The sequence below is a fragment of the Eumetopias jubatus genome, unplaced genomic scaffold (assembly GCF_037043125.1).
Source record: "Eumetopias jubatus isolate StellerSeaLion01/CBP00866 unplaced genomic scaffold, mEumJub1_p1.0 scaffold_10, whole genome shotgun sequence".
NCBI classification, from domain to species: Eukaryota; Metazoa; Chordata; class Mammalia; order Carnivora; family Otariidae; genus Eumetopias; species Eumetopias jubatus.
Window position 1 is genome coordinate 43,206,037 of NW_028274816.1, and position 19,169 is coordinate 43,225,205.

At 32.7% G+C, this 19,169-nt stretch overlaps 1 protein-coding gene across 1 annotated transcript in view; it reads left to right on the forward strand.

Annotated features, from left to right (window-relative positions):
• URI1 (URI1 prefoldin like chaperone) overlaps positions 1–19,169 on the forward strand; it is an 89,235-nt gene that overhangs the window by 35,992 nt on the left and 34,074 nt on the right. The window contains exons 3-4 of the mRNA XM_028123691.2: positions 11,706–11,784; positions 13,118–13,253. Coding sequence (XP_027979492.2) covers positions 11,706–11,784; positions 13,118–13,253 — 215 coding nt within the window. The remainder of the gene's footprint in view (positions 1–11,705; positions 11,785–13,117; positions 13,254–19,169) is intronic.

Below are 19,169 nucleotides of genomic sequence, written 5' to 3' on the forward strand. Positions count from 1 at the left end.
AATGTGCTAATCTTTAGTTAATAGGACAATGCTTGGTAAATAATATACTTTCCTAAGTCTTCTGAGGAAAACACTCAATTTAATGGTGAATAAAATCCTATGAGTTGTCATGAGGTATAGCTGTTGATCTTACAGATATCAAATTACAATATATCCATGCTGTGTTTACGAAGATTTTACTCAGAGAACAACAGGAGCTGTCTTGATTATTGTCTGCAGGGTTATTGCAAAATCATGGTAACTGCCCCTTTAGTGGTGAGATTAAACCTTTGGTTATACACCATCAAGCATATAATATTTTAAATTTATTTTAAGAGGCTTTTTCTTCATGCCTGAGAGATCTCCAAGGAAATAATTTATAGTTAGTGTATATCAAATGTTTTTTGGTTTAAATGCACATAGGCTGCAAGCAGTGGATAAGAGTGAAAATCGGTACAATCTGTACACATGATCTTATTAAATTCTGACTATTGGCTTGCAGAAAATAATCTAAAACTAATAATATCCACTTTATAAATAAAAATTCAGGGACTTCATTAATTTTCAATAAATGCAGTGTTGTAGTTGCATCTACTGGTAGTGTAAGTCTGTCAACATTTCCATGATGGACATTCACTTTTCATTATACATTCAGTCCAGGTTAAAACTTGAAATGCAAGTACTTGGCCAAAGAATTAACCATTCCCCCTCAACCCTCCACCTTCTGCTAATTTGGCCAAAGTGATCCATTTTACAAATAATTTCAGGGGAAGTTTTATTCATGTGGACTTCTCTCTGTTGGTTTGGTAAGGAATTCAGGAGATCAGTAAAAGGTTGGATTCACTAAGGACAGATACTAATTGAAGCAGATGTGTGAATAACTTGCTTCTGGTTTGTTTTGCAAGATTCTTTCCCTGTTAGACTGAAAATTCTTTAAGGCCAAGGGGCATGTTTTCATTTTTTTTTTTTTTTTAATCCACAGCACCTCCTACTGTGTTTGGCATATTATAGGCACTTAATAAATGTTTGAGTAAATGAAGACCAAATATATATAATTATATATAACATTTTAGTTAGCATATACTGTAGCAGTGCGCAAGTCTGGTAACAAATGAAATGTGAGCAGGTTCATGTTTCATGTGACTCTCAATCTCAGTTTCCAATTTTCCAAAGCTTTCCAAACTATAGAAGCTTAGGTATTTACCTACGTGTATCTTAAAATAATATAGTACCTTATTTATACTTTAAAAAATTAAACTAATTTTTCCAGTTAAAATTTGCTTTTTCCTCTGAATCATTTCTAATAGGGCTGAGGAAACAGACTTTTCTGTTTAATGAGGATCTGATACTGCTAGAATCTAAATGGCCAGTGAACTCACCAATTTATTATATTAAAAAACTGAAACCACAGTATCTCCATTCCTCTGAAAGCCAGGAAATAGCTATTTGGGAGCATTGTGGAATTCTCGTGGTATTTTTATTCTGTTAATTCCACAAACAGTGATTGAGTTCCTACCATATGCCAGTATTATGTTGCTGTTTGGAATTGAACGACCCTGCCATGGAGGAATTCATAGTCGGACACTAAACAGGGAAATCACAATAATTTTGTGCTATTTACAGAGAGTTAGGAAGCAAGAACAGAAGCTGGAACGCTTCTTAAGGGTGTCTCACACACTGCTTTTAAAAGCATGTTGCTTTTCAGTTTTCTTTAGCCCTTGGTTTTAGCCTAGTTTAAAATACAGTTCATATAGCTAAGCTCCCTTCTGCCTGGGATTCATACCAATATAAGGAAAAGCAAAATAGATGATTTTTTAAAAAAATGTTTTCTTATGCTAGTGATGTTTATACTTGTTTCTGCAATTTTAAGGAATTCTTTTATTTAAGGGACAAGTAATGAATATTGTAGGCTTCCAAAATGATCTTAAATTTTTTTCTTTTTTTAATGTAGGGCAGAAGTAAAAATATTTGTAGAAAAGTAGGAGTAATAATGGGCTGGGGCAAACAGGATCTGCCCAAAAAAACTCTTCCAGAAAATTAATTCAAATTCTAGAACTTCGGTGACTAGAAACATTTATAATATTTGTTTAGCTAATAACAGATAATAAGGAAAGGTTTAAACCTAATAGTTGAGAATTTGTGCAACACTTTTAGAGCTAATAGTCATTTTCAATTTAGTGAAGATTAAAAAAAAATTTAAATACAGCGGGTTTTTCCTCCCTTAAAATCCTTTTTACTTAACTCAGGAAATAAGGTATTATAAAATCCACACACTATTTTCTTACTAAAATATGGATATACTTCCTACTGTTTAATCCACCAGGGCCTGATTATTCTATTTGTAGATTATCTGTAATTTTTTATCTTTTTAATTCTTCCCTAAAGAGCATGGGATTCAGAGTCACAGATCTGCATTTGAATCCTGTCATTTACTAACTGTAACCTTGGGTGAATTACTGAGATTCTCAGTTTTCTCCTTGTAAAGTGAAGATCATACTACTTAACTTGAAGATCGAGTGAGATAATGTCTATAGACCATCCACTCAATAAATATTAATAGTAGCTCTGAAATTTTTTTTGAAAATTTTAATTGTCAGATGAATAAAGAAAACAAGAAAAACCTACCAAAGCTTTGTAAATATTTCTGAATATTTTGTATTCATGTCATCTTATTTTATCATGATGGAAAGAAGGCTTTTTAAGCAGTATTGTTAAAGCTTTAATGTTTTTAGATAACTTTTTATTATGAAGAATTTCAAACAAAAGGTGACTGTATTGTGAATCCACATGTACCGGTCCCTCAGCCTCAGTAATTATCAACTCGTGGTGTCATCTGAGCTGTTGCATTTAAATAGCCTGTCCTACCCTTTTCCCCTACCTACAATGCTTTTGAAATGAATGAATCTGAAAACTATTCCATCTGCAAATATTTCAGTGTGTATCTTTAAGTCAAACTTAAAAATTTACACTAAAAAATTATAAATCTGGCAGAATATATAGTTCAAAATGTAGGAAGTTCTAAAGGGTATAAATGGGGTATAGTTTTTCTCTTACCCTTATCCCCCAGTTCTCATTTATCTTTGTAAACAATGGGTTTTTTGGCAGTTTCTTATCAATCTTTTCAAAAATCGTTTGCCTAAAGGGAGTGTGTTTGTGTATATGTGTGTGCATGTGTATTCATCCACATGTCTTTATAGATTGTGCTCCTACCCTTTTTGACAAAAATGAAATCAGACTGTACACTGTTCATTTAATTCGTCCTTGGAGATTGTTCTCAATTATTAGTTAACTCTTATTCTTCATTTCATTTCCATAAATTTCATTGTGTGTCGAATGTCTAATTTTTAGAGTTACCAAATAAGATTTGGTACTGATTTTTTTTTTAATAAATAATGGTGACCTTACTAAGACTATATGGTTTTACAACTCGAAATATATCCTTCCTAAGCTGTTAATATCCGTTATTTATTGTTCCTTAATAAAATTACTCCAAAACTTAGTGGCTTACAAGTACTACCATTTTTTGTGTGTTTGTGTATGATTCTGTGGATGTGCATATTGGGCTTGACTTACCTCTCTTCTTGTTCTGCTATTCTGTTTGGGCTCACTCGTGTGGTTGCAGCTTTTTGGTGGCTGGGTCAGCTGGGTTGTCCAAAATGGCCTTAGCCACAAGTCTGGTGGCTAGTGCTGGTTGTTAGCTGGGCCTCTCTCCATGTGCTCTTCTCCCTGGCTAATTTTACTTGATGATCTCAGGGCAGCAAGAATGGTAGCTGCCAAGGCCACATTATGTTGGTCAAAGTGGGAAATAGACTCCAGTTGGTGGGAGGAGTAATGAAGAACTTATGGTCATTTTAATGCATCATAGATACTTCTATTGAATATGTCCCACAAGAAAAAAGTTCTACTACTTGTGTTGATTTGTGAGAATTTAATGAAAATAGCATGTAATGCCTGACACATGTCATATGTCTGTTAGGCATTATTTGTAATCATAAACTGTATGCGTATGAATTACAAAAACTTGACTGTCTTCTTCCTTCACATCATCTTAAAAAAGTTTTAAGTATTAAAGATATCTATGAAATTACATGAAGCAGACTTAAGTGAAAATAAAAAGACATATTATTCAAATATTTAATTTTGGAAAGAATAGCTTTAAATTTGGGCATATAAATAAATGCTGAAACACTTGAGCGTGTGAATTTATTTTTTTAAAATTTTATTTACATTCCGGTTAACATATAGTGTAATACTAGTTTCAGGTGTACAATTTTGTGATTCAGCATTTAACATACAACTCTCTGCTCATCACAACAAGAATTTTGGGAGAAGGATTCTTTTTTTTTTTTTTTTAAGATTTTATTTATTTGAGATAGAATGAGAGTGAGAGAGAGCACAAGCAGGGGAGGCAGCAGGCTCTCCACTGAGCAGGGAGCCCAACTTGGGGCTAGATCCCAGGACTCCGGGATCATAACCTGAGCCCAAGGCAGACTCTCAACCGACTGAGCCACCCAGGCGCCCTGAGAGAGGGATTCTAAAGCAAATACTTGGCATTTTTATTTTTCAAAGGAAAATAGACTGTTTAGAGGAAAAGAGTAACTAGTTTCTAGTATAGGTTATAATCAAAGTATATAGAGGGAAATAACCAAGAGAGCATACCTAAATAGTTAAAAAATACAAGTGAAGATATGTTTGTTTGGAATTCTTTCAGATGAATCAGTGTGGATGGGTGGATATGTGTATCTGTCTCTATCTGATGTTTTGAGGGATTCTTTGCCCCACAAAAGCACCAAACTATTTCATTATAACAATCCTGTAACATATTTCTTATGAATTACCTGAAACAGTGCTTTCCTGACTTGCCTTCATATACTTAGATAAAATTTGTTTTATTTTATTATGCATAATCTGTGAAATATTGATTTCCATACCTTTAAAACTAAAAAAAAATATTCATGGTGATGACTTCATTTTTCAGTGTTAGGTAAATATGGAAACCATGTTTTTCAGACTCGCCATTTTACTGACCACAAAGTTTTTAGTCACTGTTTTGTATAGGGCCTTCTGTTTGGGCTTTTTCATTTTAGATGCCTCCCCCACTCTCACCCCCACCCCCAGTAGAGCAGAGAGCAACTTCCAAACCTTCTGGAGATTTTACATGATTTTGTTGTTGGAATCTCTGTAGTTATTTATGAATTATGTAGTTATTTATTGCCCTTAGGGACAAGGGCAAGAGGGAGGAATCATATATACAAATCCCCTTCTCTTTCATTTTTAAGTTCCTACATAATTTTCTTTTTTCCTTTTTTTTCCTTTTTTAATGGTATGGTATTAGTACATGGGTTTGGGAAATTAAGTAAGTTTTGCAATTTTTGCATGTGATATTTCTAAGCAAATTAAGTTGCAGAAGAAAAGGATTCAAGTTGAATGTTTTAAGGATGATATTTTTAAAAACAAAATCTGAATTAGGTTTTTAATTTTTTATCCTGAGTATAAAGTGAATACATACTTATTTATAGAAAGGTTGAAATAAGAAAAGAATAAGTTTATTCATAATTCTAAAGAGAAGGTAATTCTCCCTCTTTTTAAAACATTTTGTTTTATTCCCTTCAGTTTTTTACTTCTGTATGTGTATTTACGTCACCAAGGTCAAATAGTAAATGCCTTTTCTCTTTTCTTTTTAAAAAGGTTAATGATTCTTAAATTATTATAATTTGTTACTTCTAGTAGTCCCCTAGCCTTTGTATCATGTTTTTCTAAGAACCACACTAGTTTAATACTTGATGCTTTTTTGAAAATGAAATGCAAATAAATGCATTATAGGGGAATTTTTTTAAATAAAATTAGGGATTTTATAAAAAATTTGTAAGTACATCTCATTTAGAACATAGTCTTTGTGTATTTGCAGTGTCCATATACAATATTTGGTTCCCAATTTCCCACAATCAGCTTAAATCCAGTGCTATACTTCAATTTGACTTGGCATACCTAATGACTTTTTATCTCTATTTTAACTGTATTAGCTTTGAAAACTACACCTCCTTGCACTTTGAGTTTTTTAAAATTTTCTATTCATTTTAATTTTTTTTTTTTTATAAAAATAAGAACAATCTACAATAAAGCTTTCAAGCTCGGAAGAGTACCATGTGAAGATGAAGGTGTCAATATTGCAGCAACAGTGCTTGACTGAGAGGCAGATCACTTAGTGATAATTCAGGGTGCTTGTTCTTGTTTGGAGATACAAAAGTCTAAATTCTAATACACTAAAGGCAGTGGGTATCATTGTGTGACTAAGGAAAATGTAGTCAGTAAAAAAAAATTGAGGCATGCATTCAATTTAACATTTTTACTAATTTATATTCAACTCATGACTGAACTGGGGATGGTTTTCCTACTTTTATTTCAATCAATGGAGTTGATAATTTTGAGAATTTTACATTTGATGGGTTTAAAACCAGGTTTGCTTTTTTTTTTTAACTGTTATAAGACCTCTTAAAAAAACTGACCTTGAGGGATCTGAGTGGCTTCTATTGAAATTATGTGCCAAATGCAGGGACTTTTTCTCAGGAAAGAATCTAGTGTTTTTATCAGTTTCTCATAGGTATCAGTGGCCATAAAAGGTTATGAATCACTGCTCTAAGAAAACAATACAAAAATGTTTTCTTTTTTCTAAAAGAAATAAAGTGTAGAAAGTTGAAACTACACCTATAAATTAAAATTAAATAGAAACTGGCACAAACATTCAAAGCTTAAGTCGGTTATAAACTTATCATAGCTAAACTCTTTTCTGAAAGGCCCCTTCTTTCTGATTTGTCACAAAAATTAGTGTCAGTTGTAGAGAACTTAGAGAATAAAGAAAATTCAAATGACCCATAAACTCTTCACCTGAAGCTAACTGAACTAGGGGCATTGCACCTTGGGGCATTTTTTTCAAACTCAGAGTAATGTGTTTTTGTATAATTTTTAAACTTTCTTCAGATTTGTATCTCATTTTATTCTTAGAACAAAGAAACGCTAATGAGTTTAGAAACAGGTACCCATGATCACTGACAAATCTGAAGTCACATGTACATGTTTGTTGGCAGAGAGTACTGGAAGCAATTCATCTGTCCCGGCTTTACTGTATATAACCCATTGTACTCTGTTTTCTCATTGTTGAGAAGTTAAATTGAGGAAATCTAGTAGAATGTTAGCTACATCAATTTCTCTTTGACAGTATTCTTTCATTAACTTTAGAATAATTACAAGTGTTTATATTTAGGTTTGTCTTTGTATCTATTTCCAGTACAGTTTTTTGATGGACTCATAAAAATAAAGAACATGGATTATTTCATCAGCATCTTCTGATGACACAAGTTTCCTGGGTATAGAGTTGAGAAAAAGGAATATGCCACCATATTGCCTAAATGTTATCATAGATTTTTGCCATGACCATTTAAAAAAAGAATAATACTAATTTAATACAGATATATTTTAATTTTTAGTATGTTCCCTTTCCTGCCAAATTTTAGATCTTTCAACAATGTGATCCTTCTTTCAAGAATGTTTTTATTGTTTAATATAACTTTAATAATTTATTTAGACTTTTTAAGAGGATACTTTGAAAACAATCATTATCATTCCTTTCTTTAGTAATGAGAAGACTTTTCTCTTTACCTATATATAATCTATGCCTGAATTTAATATTCCTCTGTTTTCTTAATTTCAGAGGTAAAAATCCAGGCATCCATCAAGCTAGTGGATCTTTAACAAAGAAGCAATGCAAAGAAATAATAAGGACGTGCTATATTTGAGTAATGATCCCTGCAGCATATGGCATAAGGCTTGGTTGCAGAGGAGAAGCTCAATAAATGGTGAATTGAATTGAAACAAAGGTTTTCTTGAATTCTTAACAGGAAGTTCTAGAGTGGGTATGATGGACTAAAAATCATTTGTAAATAAGATTGTATAGTTACTTACATTCCAAAATCTTTGGATTTTGTAGTTTCTTAAAAACTTAACTCTGCCCCAGATTAACCCAGATAGTGATATGAATGTAAAGCCCATTTCTTTTTCCCTTTTTGATCACCACTTGCTGTTTCCTGCATTTTTTGTTTAGGACATTAGGCAAAGAGAGAGAGAATGATAAGAAATTAAAAACAAACAAACCCACAGGCTTAATGTCAACATTTCTGCCTATTCCAGTTTACTACTTTAAGTTGAAAATTAGCAAAACTAGTGCATCATTGATTTAAATTTTATTTCCCTTTTTCGTTATTTAAAGATGAAAATTGGAGACTTTCTTCTTGCCCCAAACAAGAGATGTAGAACTTTTTTCCTTTACAAAGATTTGTCAGTTGCATTTAAGAAAAGGATTAAAAATGTAGTCTTGCTTTCATATTCCCCCATCTCCTTTTTAATATTCCGTTACGAAAATCTTTAAACATAAGTTGAAAGAATTGTGTAGGTGAACCTTGATCATATATCTATCTTTATCTCAATCCATTAATCCATTTTTCCCTAATGTATTTCAAAGTAAGTCGTGGACATCAGTTACACCTGTAAATACTTGAGCAAACACATCATTTAACTTGTTCTCATACTTCTCACAGCTTTATGAAAATAAGGTGTTTCCCATGGGATCTATCCTGATCTTCATCCTTAAGGTTAAGGCTAATTTGTAGTGTGCTTCTTGTGTGTCCTTTGCTGTTGCTTTTTAATACAAAAGGTGCTTCTCAGAAGACATATAGTGCATGATTAGCAAGATTCAAAAGAAAATTGTAGAAGTTTCTTATATATGACTTAGAGCAGTGCTTTAGTTCTTATTTTCTGTAAGGAACATTGCACGAAGGTATTTGTTGCAAATTAAATCTTATTTATTGTGTAACTTTTTAAAATTAAGAATTGAAGCCTGAACTTAATCTATAAGGATCAAATACGATGAAGACCTCCAGACAAGGAGGTCTGTATGTTATAAGTAAAGTAGGCTTGAGTGGTTTACCTTACTATGTCTGGGTTTTATTTTCCATTTGAAAAAAAATTAAGCAGTTGCCTCTTTTGACTACATATTTTAATATGACTACAGTATCTAAAAATTATGTTTCTTAGTAATAAAACAGAAGAAACAAACTTTAAATTTTTGTGCAAATAAAGATCCCCTACTTACCGTCTGTAACACAGTAGTTCTTAGAATCATTTTTTTTGTATTTTCTGCTCTATAGGCTTTGTGATCTTTAACAGGATTATTTAATCCCTGAATATTAGAGGGACTATTTCAAGACAAATAGATAAACTCTGACCAAGGTGTTTGATCCTGCATATTTCCACTAGTGGAACCTTTAGGGGAGAGAGTTTCTTAGGCTGTAATTTCTCCTAGAGACACTGCTTGTCCTCTACTTGCCTCCTTTCAAAAAGGACTTCTGTGTGGGCTGCATTTTAAATTATCTTTTTCTTTCTTTTCTTTCTTTATTTTTTTGTTTCTGTATTTTTAGAAAACAACTCAGAATTTAGAAATAGGAACTCTGATCTTAAACCATCCTCCAGTATGTCCACTTTTGTTCTAGAGAGAATTAGTGATAAGTTTAAAAGTGAACATACTTGATTTGGAATACTGACATTGATCTCTTGTATTACCTGTGGTTGAATCTACTATTCTTTTAATATACAAAAGAGGTTAGGAAATCTTTTTCCAGGTGTAGTTACCAAAATAAGACATACTGAATGCTAACTTTAATACTAGCTTTTTAACAATCACAGGAACATTTAGACATCTAAGCTGATGTATAGGCCTTGAGCATTTGCTGAATTACTTATCTAAAAACATACAAACTGTTAGTGTTCCATAGATTTAATAATGAGTGTTTACTATGTGCAGGCATTGTGCCAAATCAGTTCTTTAAAGACAGTATCCAATTTATTGCTCACACCAACCCTATCTCCAAAAGCCTCCTAAATGGTAACATTTAGCTATACTGTCTTTCAGTAAGTTGTGCTCTTTTTATCAAACTGAATGAATTTAACAATGGAATCTCAACTTAGTGGGTAGTAGTCTTTCTTGAAAATTTTAGAATTGGTGTTTTTTGATAGTTTATGGAAAAAGGGGTATTGGATACTCAGTGTAGATGTTAAGTGCTGAACCCTTTAGATTTCTTTCTCCTGAACCTGTGAGATAGGCATTATTCCAGTTTTAACCACTGAAGATACTAAGACCAGGGTTAATTTGTGTATGTGAAGTGGTGGAGCTGGGATTCACCTTCTATTCTGATTGTAATGCCGTGCTCTTTCTGGTATGTAGCTCTGTACATGAAGTTTTTTAAAACCATTTTATTCTTACAAAAATTTATCCAGAAGGATGATATTTTTCTCTTAAGTAAATAGAATAAAGACATTTTATGTTTATAAAAAAGGATTTTGAGGGAACGTTTTACAAAAGCACTGAACACCAGGAAATAAAAAGGCTTGCTTGGAAGAACACAGGCCAGAAGACCTAGGTTAAATTCACTACTTGCATCTTTTTTGATGGAGGAGGTCTGATTTCTCTTAAATGTGTGCTTTTTCCATCTTCCTTCTACTTTCTTTTTTGAATGAGGAAAATGTTGAAAAATGACATTTACTACAGGAATATTTTTAGGATGAATAATAGTATATATGTGAAATTACTTGATATTCTTAAGAGTAAATGAGATAATTTTTATTAATTATGCTCCTCTTGCTTTAGGGGTGCTAAGGAGTAAACTAAATCAATTCCATGATGTTTATAGAGCAGTCATTTTTATTATCTGGAGAGCGATTATCTATGTTGCAATTTATTCTAATTTCAGTTTGGCAATATCTACATGTTTTTTTTTAAATTACTTGCTGAATTGGTGGGTTTTGTTTTTGTTAATTTTTTCAAACTGACAACACCCTTTTGCTTTAAAAAATTTCAGTGCACTGGTTTAGCCTGCAGCTTACAGCCTAGCAAGGAACCCTTACGAAACTGAATTTTCAGAGAGGATTTGAAAACAGGCATCTGCATGAAGGACTATTCATTTCCAACAGGTGTTAAGAACTGAGTGCATAGTGTGGAAACATATGACCATCTCTACTCCTACAGAATGATATCTTTTGGTTATTTGAAATTAATTTATTAGGTAGCTCTGTCTTGATATAACATGAAACAGGCTCCAAAGCCAAATCGAAATGCTCTTTTGTATTACCTCTACCTAATTTCTTCTGTCTCCTCGTTGGTTCTCTCTCACCTTAATCACGTTAATATGAATAACTGAAGGGTTATTCCACATTTTTCAGCTTTAAGTTTTCTAGGGTCTGAAATGTCTGGTCAAATTTTGTGTACATGATTTCTGCTGTGCAGCCAGTGTTTATTCACCCACAAGGTTTATTAAATCTCTTCTTCCTTCATCTTAAGTCCCTCTTTGCCTCTCAACATCAGGCCTTCCCTCAATGTCTCCTTTAATTTCTAAATTTTATTTAGTTCAGATGATCTACATTATGAAACACTAGTTCTCAAGATGTGTGTTCTAATTCTAAAACCAAAATCCTTGAAAGTCTTAATTTTTTGGTATATGTATGGTTGAATAATGCCACTGCTAAATTTGGTAAACATAGGATTTTTAAATTTTAAAAATAGTTAAATATTTAAACTGCTAAAATTGGATTTTTGATTAGTTTGTCTTTTGATACATAGTCTACTCAAGGAATTGTTAATTTGTGTATTCATTTAGTATTTGCTATTTTTTTGTCAACAGGAAGAAGGTAGATAATGACTATAATGCCCTGCAAGAAAGACTCAGTACCTTGCCTGATAAGTTGTCTTATAATATCATGGTATGTTTAGTGTGTTGCTTTTAAAGTAGTATGTTGTTTACGTATTAACTATGGAAAGTAAGAAGATGTTTCTTTGCTTTATATGTATTGATTCACAAATTGCCAAGCTCTAATAGACAGTATCTGAAGTAACTACCATAGCAGGGAAAGTTTTTGTTTTACTTTATTATTATTTTTTTTAAGATTTTATTTATTTAGACAGAGCTACAGCGAGAGAGGGAACACAAGCGGGGGTGGGAGAGGGAGAAGCAGGCCTCCCGCCGAGCAGGGAACCTGATGCGGGGCTCGATCCCAGAACCCTGGGATCATGACCTGAGCCGAAGGCAGACGCTTAACGACTGAGCCACCCAGGCGCCCCTGTTTTACTTTAAAATAATCCACTAATTGTTGTAATAGTTGGTATTTGCTTCTTTTCTTTTTTTTCAGATTTATATTAAGTTATCACATTATGGAGACACAAATGGCATAAATGTTAGCACAAAATTTGACAAATTTGGTATGCAAATTTACTGTGTTAGAAAACTGTAATTAAGACAGAAATATGGCACTTAGTCGTTTCCTGTTAGCCAGAGCAGGAATAGATCATAATGTTGTATAATTCACAGAATTACACCCTAGAACATTGATTTTATATAAAAAGGTACTGCTAATTTTTGTCTGAATGATCTTCGTATCGACATAGTGATCTATTCATGAGCCCTGGACTAGATTCTTTCATTGCTTGAATATTCTTTTTCATAAAGACTTTGTTCTTAATTACAGTAGCTCAAATGTTTTATAAATGTATTGTTCTTTATTTTACTAGCCCAAATATTTTGTAAAATTTGTAGACTCATTAAAGCTATTTATTTGTTAATTCCAAGTTTGTCAAAAAATGGCTATTTTATTAGAAATAATTTTCAGGTTTTTTAATCAAAGGTATTCTTTATTAACTTAATATTTCATTGCTAGTTTGCTTTCATTTAGATTTATGAATGAACACGAAGTATAAACATTCAGAGACAGTGCTAATTTCTCTGAAAGCTGTGTGTAAATGTGCTTATTCCTTTTCCTGTTTTAACACTGACTTATTAACCTAAAGCAGTTTTCTATAGGTTTTCTTAGTGAAACTTTAATGTTAAATTTCTATGAAGTTGACATTTTTTCTTAGTCGATAAAAAGACCTCAACATAGAGCTTTTAATGCTGTTTCATAAAATGTATTTTCTTAGTGGATAAAAAGACCCCAACGCAGAGCTGTTTCTTAAAATGTATTTTTTTAGTGTTTTTAATTTTTTGTCTTCTTTCTCCTTATTCCTCCCCTCCCTCCCTCCCTTCCTTCCTTTCAACAATAGGTACCATTTGGCCCCTTTGCCTTCATGCCAGGAAAGCTTGTCCATACTAATGAAGTCACTGTTTTACTCGGGGACAATTGGTTTGCAAAGTGCTCAGCAAAGCAGGCTGTGGGCTTAGTTGAGCATCGGAAAGAACGTATGTACCAGTTATAAATGATGTATCTTTGCCGGATGTGTATCAGTTCACAAAGTGCCAAGCTATTACTAAAAGTATCATCCATGATTTATTAGTCCAGACTATTTGTGATTTGGTTGAATTGTAGGTAGTTTGAGTAGAACCAACATTTGAGAATGGAACATCTGGGTTGGAAATATCACCCACATTAGCATGTTTTCAGAAATGACAGAGTGTAAAAGTCCTTAACATGTGGTTTTATAGATAGAAGTTGGGAAGACATCAGACTTGGGCTCATTTTATATTTTATAACTGGTTTGTTTTAGCTGCTTTTATAGACTTACTTTTGCTTTTAATACTTGTAGTACATTTGCTTTTAATACTTGTAGTACACAGAGGGAATTTACTTTTTATTTGTTGAACTAAGAAAAATACCTATTTGTAAAAGTAGAAACAATTTTTAAACATGCTTTTTGGTTTAGAAGAAGTCATATTTTCATCTTACAGAGAAGGCCAGGTGTGGAGAGGTGCTACCCAAAACAGTGCCTATACTTATTCAGTGATGTGAGGCCTCTGTCTCATTTGATTGAGGTATTTCTTTAAGTTTTGTTTATTTGTGATATTATTTGTTGGTGTAGATACATATCCACATACACATTTTTATGGATGGGTTTGGCTTCAGTTCTAGCTTAGTTGCATTTTAAAATTAGGTTCATTTAATATCTATGTTCTTATTTCCATAATAAAATACTTAAAATTGATAGTAGGTCATCACCCCTACCTGTTTTTTTAACTTTCTAGTTAAATGTGTGTTTGAAAATTTTTGAGGATTCTTCTGTATAAAAGAGGTCATAAAGATAAAAAAACAGCTGAATTTTCTACAGCTGAAATTATTTCACTTATACATGTGAGTGGGTACTAGTTAGAGAACTCATTTACTCAGTGAAATTGTGGGATCTATATTTGGACACTCTAATTGCAAATCAACTCCTATAAGTTTATAATTGATAACATATTTGATCATTTGTGACACTAATCAGAATCTTATTGTTAGGCCTGTATATAATTTCCAGCAATGATAATTCTTTTGGCATTACTATACTAAAATAAGTCATGTACGTTAGAGGAAAAAGAATGAGCATAATTCTTAAAGGCCTTTCTTAATGGGGAAAGCTTTCTTTTTACTGGGGTAGCTCTGCTGATATGAAATCAGTTCATCGTCTGTTAAAGTTTCTTCACTCTGATTTTCATATGTGTATTTCAGCAAAGCAATCTTTAGAATCAGTTATGACTTAATATATTAATGGGAGAATACTTTTTTTTTAAGATATTTATTTTTGAGAACATGTACACGCGTGCTCAGTTGTGAGCAGGGGAGGGACAAAGATAGAGGGAGAGAGAGAGAATCTCAAGCCCACTGAGCATGGACTCCAAAATGAGGCTTGATCACATGACCCTGAGATCATGACCTGAGCTGAAATCAAGAGTCGGCCACTCAACCAACTGAGCCACCCAGGCGCCCCAGGAGAATACTTTTAATAGAATAGAATTAGAGCTCTAGAATGAAGAGGTATTTTTTGGTAAATCACTTTCCATTGTTGAAAATGGTTTTTGGAATTGACCAAAAATGATGACTTTTGGGATCAGTGTTTATCTAAAATAATTTTCAGAATATGTACCTATGAATTATGTTTGAGAACCTATTATGAATTCTAAAAAGTTGTTTTATTCACACAGTTTTATACTAATTTTAATAACTAAAGAAATGTTTAGGTAATTTGTTGTATTTAACATTTATTTAAGAAAAGATACTTTATTTTTCTTATGGAAGAAGAAATATAGCAAGTTAAACACACAGTCCTACCTCACTGTTGACAGGGTAATTGGGAAAGGTGGAACGGAGGTCATTGCATGTTTAAAAAGTATTCAAAATGAAGGACAAAATGGATTTAACACAAGTACAAAAGGATTCAGGGGAGGTTTCTCTAAGGAAGCTGATTTTTAAAAGTGCTCTATTCTTTGTGCTCACATCCTGCATTTTTGCCATTTAACATGAATATGACCAGCTTTTTAAAGTTTAAAAAAAAATTTTTTAAGATTATCAGAGTGAAATTGACTTTTTATTTGGTATACTGTTCCATGAGTTTTCAACACAAAGATTTGTTTAACCATTGCCACTGTCAGAATATAGAATAGGATATAGGATACACTAGTCAGGACTCAGATCACAACAGAAACTCCCTCATGCTTTCTCTTTGTGGTCACACCCTACCTCTACCTGTAAGGCCTGACAATCACTGATCTGTCTCTATCACTATCAATTTTACCTTTTCCAGAATGTCATATAAATGGAGTCATATACTATGTAACCTTTTGAGACTGACTTCTTTCATTCACCATAATGCCTCATCTAAGTTGTTTTGTATATCAAAAGGTCAGTCGTATTTACTGCTGAGTATTGTTCCATTATATGCACATACCACATTTTTCTCTTCGTCCATTGGAGAACATTTGGTTTGCTTTCATTTTCTGGAATTATGAACAGAGCTGTTATAAACCTTTATGTTTTGTTGTTACTATAAATTTTCATTGCTGTTGATAAATACCTACAAGTGGGATTGCTACGTCATATGGTGGGTACGTGTATTCAGTTTTTAAGAAACTTTCAATCTATTTTCCAAAGACACTATATTGTTTTACATTCCCCCAGTCCCAGCAGGGTGTGAGAGTCCTAGTAGCTTTGCATCCTTACCAGCACTTGGTATTGTTAGTTTTAAAAATTTAAGCCATTTCAGTAGATGTGTAGGAGTTTCAATTTGCATTTCCCTGATGGCTAATGATGTTCAGCATTGATTCACATCTGTGTGTGTATCTGTCCTCTTTGATCTGTTGAAGTCTTTTGCCCATTTTTAAAAATTTGGTTGTATTTTTTCTTTCTCTTAAGTTTTGAGAGTTCTTCATATATTCTGGATATGTCTTTGTTAAGTGTGTGATTTGCAAATATTTTCTCCCAGTATATATCTTGTCTTTTTATTCTCTCAACATTGTATTTCCAGAGCAAAAATTTTTAATTTTGAAGTCCAGTTTATTACTTTTTTGTTTTATGGATCATTTGTTTGGTGTCATATCTAGAATGCTTTGCCCTACCCTCAGATCATGAAGATTTTCCTCCTATGTTTTCTTCTGTAAAATGTTCATTGAGCATTCATCTGAACACAGATCTAAGAGCAAAATGTTTTTGCTCTTAGATCTGTGTTCCATTTTAAGTTAATTTTTGTATAAGGTGTGAGGTTTAGTTCAAGGTGTTCAGTCTTTTTACGTATAGGTGTCCCGTTTTTCTCAAATCATTTGTTGGAAGTCCTTTCTCCATTCAGTTGCCTTTGTACTTTTGTCAAAAATGAATTGGTAATCAGAATCACAATGAGATACCATTTTATCCTTCCTACAATATCTATAATAAAAAAGGCAGACAGTAACTTGTATTAGGGAGGATGTGGAAAATTGCAACCCTAATATGTTGCTGGTGGGAATATAAATTGGCGTAGCCACTTTGGAAAACCGCTTGGAATTTTTCATAAACTTAAACACTGAGTTACCATCTAGCCCTATTCCACACCTAGATAGTATTATACCCAAGGGAAAGTAAAAACATACATTTGCACAGAAGCTTGTACATGAATATTAGCATAATTCATAATAACCCAAAAATGTAAACAACCCAAATATCTATCATTCAGTGAATGGATAAATGTGAATGTTGCTTGGCAAGAAAAAGAAATGTACCATTTACTATGACAAATGAAAAAAGCCAGCTACAAAAGACTATATAGACTATATATTATATGATTCCACTTGTATGAAATATTTAGAATAGGCAAATTTATGAAACAAAAAGTGTATTAATGGTTGCTCAGGGCTAGGGAAGGTATGGGGGAGAATGGAAGGTGACTTAATTTTTTTGAAAAGGTTATATTTGGACATGATACAAATTTTAAAGGGCTTTCGTTGAAAAATAAGTGTCCCTTTTCCTCCCTTATCATCCACTTGGATAACTTGGAGTCATTATCAGTATCTTACCATTTTGCGTGTTCACATCTTGTAGACTTATGCATTCCCAACCCATTATATACACAACCACTCAAATGGTAGCACATGTTTTTTTGCATCTTTCTGTCTTTTCTTCATGGCTGCAGAGCATTATATGGATATTGCATAATTTATTGTTTTCTTTCATAATAACCATCCTAAAGGTTTTGATTTCCATTTCTTTAAGGACTTCAGGATGTTTGTTGAGCATTTTTCATATGCTTATTGGCTATTTGTAGAAAAATCTTTGGAGAGATGTCAGTTCAAGTCCTTTGCCCATTTTTGAATTGGGTTGTCTTTTTGTTGTTGAGTTGTATGAGTTCTTTATATATTCTGGATATTAGTCCCTTATCAGATAGATGATTTGCAAATATTTTCTCCCATTCTGTGGACTGCCTTTTCACTGTATTGGTAATGTCCTTTGATGCACTAAAGTTTTAAATTTTGATGAAGTCCAGTTTGTCTTTTTTTTTTTTCTTTTGTTGCTTGTACTTTTTAGTGTCATGTCCAAGAATCATTGCCAAATCCAATGGCGTGAAGCTTTTCTCCTGTGTTTTCTTCTAAGAATTTCATAGTTTCAGTTTTCATTTAGATTTTTCATCCATTTTGAGTTAATTTTTTGTATATTGTGTAAAGTACGGGTCCAACTTCGTTCTTTTGCATATGGCTATCCAGTTTTCCCAGTAGTGTTTGTTGAAAAGACTGTCTTTACCCCCATTGAATGGTTTGACACCGTTATTGAAAATTGTTTGGATATATATGGGAGGATTTATTTCTGGGTTCTTTACCCTATTTTATGATCTATATGTCTGTCTGAATGCCAGTACTATAGTATTCTGATTACTGTACCTTTAGAAAGTTTTAAAATCAAGTAGTATGAGATCTGCAACTTTCATCTTTTGCAAGATTGTTTGGCTATTCAGGGTCTCTCAAGATTGCATATGAATTTTCGGGTGGGTTTCTTCTATTACAGCAAAATTGTTGGGATTTTGATAGGGATTGATTTGAATTTGTAGATTGCTTTGGGTAAAATGGTATCTTAACAATATTAAACCCTCTAATCCATGAACACAGGATGTCTTTCCATTTACTTTGTCTTCTTTAAATTCTTTCAGCAACACAGTAAGTCTTGTGTCTTCTAGGCTAAACTTACTACTAAATTTTTTTTAATGGTATTGTAAATTGAAATTATTTTCTTAATTTTCAGATTGTTCATTGCTGGTGTATAGAAATGCAACTTGTTTTTGAGTATTTAATTTATTAGCTTTTTAGCTGTGTGTGTAATATTTCAGGTTTTCTACATATAAGATCGTATCATCTGCCAATAGAGATAATTTTACTTCTTCCTTTCCAATTTGGATGCTTTTTATTTTTTTTCCTTGCCTAATTGCTTTCGCTATAACTTTTTTTTTTCTTATGGACTCCTAGTTATTTATTTATTTATATTATTAACATATAATGTATTATTTGTTTCAGGGGTACAGGTCTGTGATTCATCAGTCTTACACCCATTGCTCGTTACAACGCCTGCCCCTCCCCTCCAGCAACCCTCAGTTTGTTTCCTATGATTAAGAGTCTCTTATGGTTTGTCTCCCTCTCTGGTTTTATCTTGTTTCATTTTTTCATCTCTTCCCCTATGATTCTTTGCCTTGTTTCTTAAATTCCACATATCAGTGAGATCATATGATAATTGTTTTTCTCTGATTGACTTATTTCACTTAGCATAATACTCTCTAGTTCCATCCAAGTTGTTGCAAATGTCAACATTTCATTTTTCTGTTGGCTGTGTAACATTCCATTGTGTGTGTGTGTATACACACACACAGTACATCTTCTTTATCTGTTCATCTG